The sequence below is a fragment of the Watersipora subatra genome, chromosome 3 (assembly GCF_963576615.1).
Source record: "Watersipora subatra chromosome 3, tzWatSuba1.1, whole genome shotgun sequence".
Taxonomy (NCBI): Eukaryota; Metazoa; Bryozoa; class Gymnolaemata; order Cheilostomatida; family Watersiporidae; genus Watersipora; species Watersipora subatra.
The window spans coordinates 34,741,645-34,743,954 of NC_088710.1; the positions used below are offsets into that span (position 1 = coordinate 34,741,645).

A 2,310-nucleotide genomic window follows, 5' to 3' on the forward strand; every position below is an offset into this window, starting at 1 on the left:
GTTAGTGAATATGGTTAACATAGAGCAACAAAGGCAAGTACAGAACACTTCTTATGTAGTTAATACAGCGCTTCTTGTAGACATAGCAGATACAGACGGTTCCCTACTTACGAACATTCGAGTTACGAACAATGGTACATACGAACAGGGTCTGCGCGTTCGTAAGTCCGTATGAATTACCGTCGGTATTACCGTCGGTATTACCGTCGGTATTACCGACGTATTAGCGGCAGAAAGACAGAAAGAGGCACTACTCAGAAGCACCACCCAGCATCAACCTTCCTCTGCCTTATATATTTTTATCATTACGTACAGTAAACATCTCGGTCATCCATTATTCAATATGGTTGGTGAAAAGCGAAAGGCTTCTAGTGAGAGTGATAGTGCAAAGAAGAGGCAAGCCATCTCATTTGAAAGGAAAGTGTCAATAATAAAGCAGCTTGATGCGGGTGAGAAAATGGTGAGCGTTGCACGGGCATACAACTTGAATCGTTCGACAGTCGGTACCATTTATAAACAGAAAGATTGTATAATGGAACACGTGAAAGGCGCAGTGCCTATGCAATCGACGATCATTAGCAAAAAAAGAGGGAAAATCATAGAAGAGATGGAGAAACTTCTCACTATTTGGCTCGATGATCAGCAACGGCGGCGTTTTCCTCTGAGCCTTCTGCTCATTCAGGAGAAGGCCAAATCTATCTTTGAGGATGTCAAGGCTAAGGCTGGGGAAAGCGCTGCCGAAGAAACGTTTTCTGCCAGCTGCGGATGGTTTTCCCGTTTCAAGAGGGCGAATCTCCACAATGTGTCTGTGTCCGGAGAGGCAGCATCTGCGGACACAGAGGCTGCCGAGCGATTCCCCCAAGTGTTGAAGGAGATCATTGAGGAGGGTGGCTATTCGGCGAAGCAGATCTTCAATGTCGACGAAACGGGTCTTTTTTGGAAGAAAATGCCAGAGAAGACCTACATTAGTCGTGAAGAGAAGACGATGCCCGGATATAAAGCGGCTAAAGACCGCCTAACCTTAATGCTTGGGGCGAATGCTGAAGGGAGCTACAAGCTGAAGCCACTGCTAGTTTACCGGGCAGCTAACCCTCGAGCCCTGAAGAATGTGACAAAAAGCTCTCTCCCCGTTATATGGATGTCAAACACAAAGGCATGGGTGACACTCGCTGTATTTGAAGACTGGTTCTTCCACCATTTCATCCCAGAAGTGAAGTTGTATTGCCGGGATAATAGAATTCCATTCAAGATTTTGCTAGTGCTGGACAATGCTCCCGGCCACCCCCACACTTGGATGGTTTTCATCCTCATGTCAAAGTTGTGTACCTGCCGCCAAACACAACTTCACTTCTGCAGCCGATGGACCAGGGTGTTATTGCCAATTTCAAGAAATATTACACCCGACGGACATACAGGATGGCATTGAAAGCAGTAGATTCTGACCTCGAGATGACCTTACGGAGCTACTGGAAGTCGTATAACATCTTGAACTGCGTAAAAAACATTGATGCATCATGGCGTGAGGTTACCGAGGTCAACCTCAACGCCGTGTGGAGGCTTCTATGCCCTCAGTTCGTCAACGACTTCCGTGGCTTTGATCAGGAGGGCATCAACAAAGAAATCCTCAGCACGCTTGTCGGCCTAAGTGACAAACTCGAGCTTGACCTGCAGGAGGAGGACTTCGAGGAATTGCTTGAGTCCCATGGGGAGGAATTGAGTAACCAAGACCTCATGGAGTTGGAGGCTCAGCAACGTGTCGAAGAGGAGGAGGAGGAGGAAGAAACGCCTGTCCCCATGAAGAAATTCGAAACGAAACTCTTGGCTGAGGGGTTTTCGCTCATAGATAAAGCCATCGCACTCTTCAAGCTGCAAGACCCAAATATTGAACGCTGCACAAAGGTTGCAAATCAATTGAATGATACCATACAGTGCTACCGCATCATTTTTGATGAAAAAAAAGAAAACTGTGCAATCGTCGTTAGATCACTTCTTTTGCCCAGTTTCTAGTCAATCCTCTAAAGAAGATACTCATCAACCCTCATCTTCTTCCTGCATTGGAGTTACGGAGAAGGAAGTAGTGTAACTTTTGAAGCCCATTCCAGCGACGAAGAAGACCCTCTCATGATATAAATTACGTAGTACAGTACTGTACGTGTTCTCTCCATTTTATTAAATGTTATATAAAAATACATACTGAACGTATTCTCTCCATTTTATTAAATGTTATATAAAAATACATACTGAACGTATTCTCTCCATTTTATTAAATGTTATATAAAAATACGTACATACTGTGCGTACGTATTCTCT

General features: G+C 44.8%; 1 protein-coding gene across 1 annotated transcript; it reads left to right on the plus strand.

Annotated features, from left to right (window-relative positions):
• Positions 1-343: 343 nt before the first annotated feature.
• Positions 344-2,007, plus strand: LOC137390545 (tigger transposable element-derived protein 1-like). Its single transcript, XM_068076872.1, has 2 exons — positions 344-1,210; positions 1,357-2,007. Exons 1-2 carry the CDS (start codon positions 344-346, stop codon positions 2,005-2,007), a joined length of 1,518 nt encoding a protein of 505 aa, XP_067932973.1.
• The last annotated feature ends 303 nt before the right edge of the window (positions 2,008-2,310 follow it).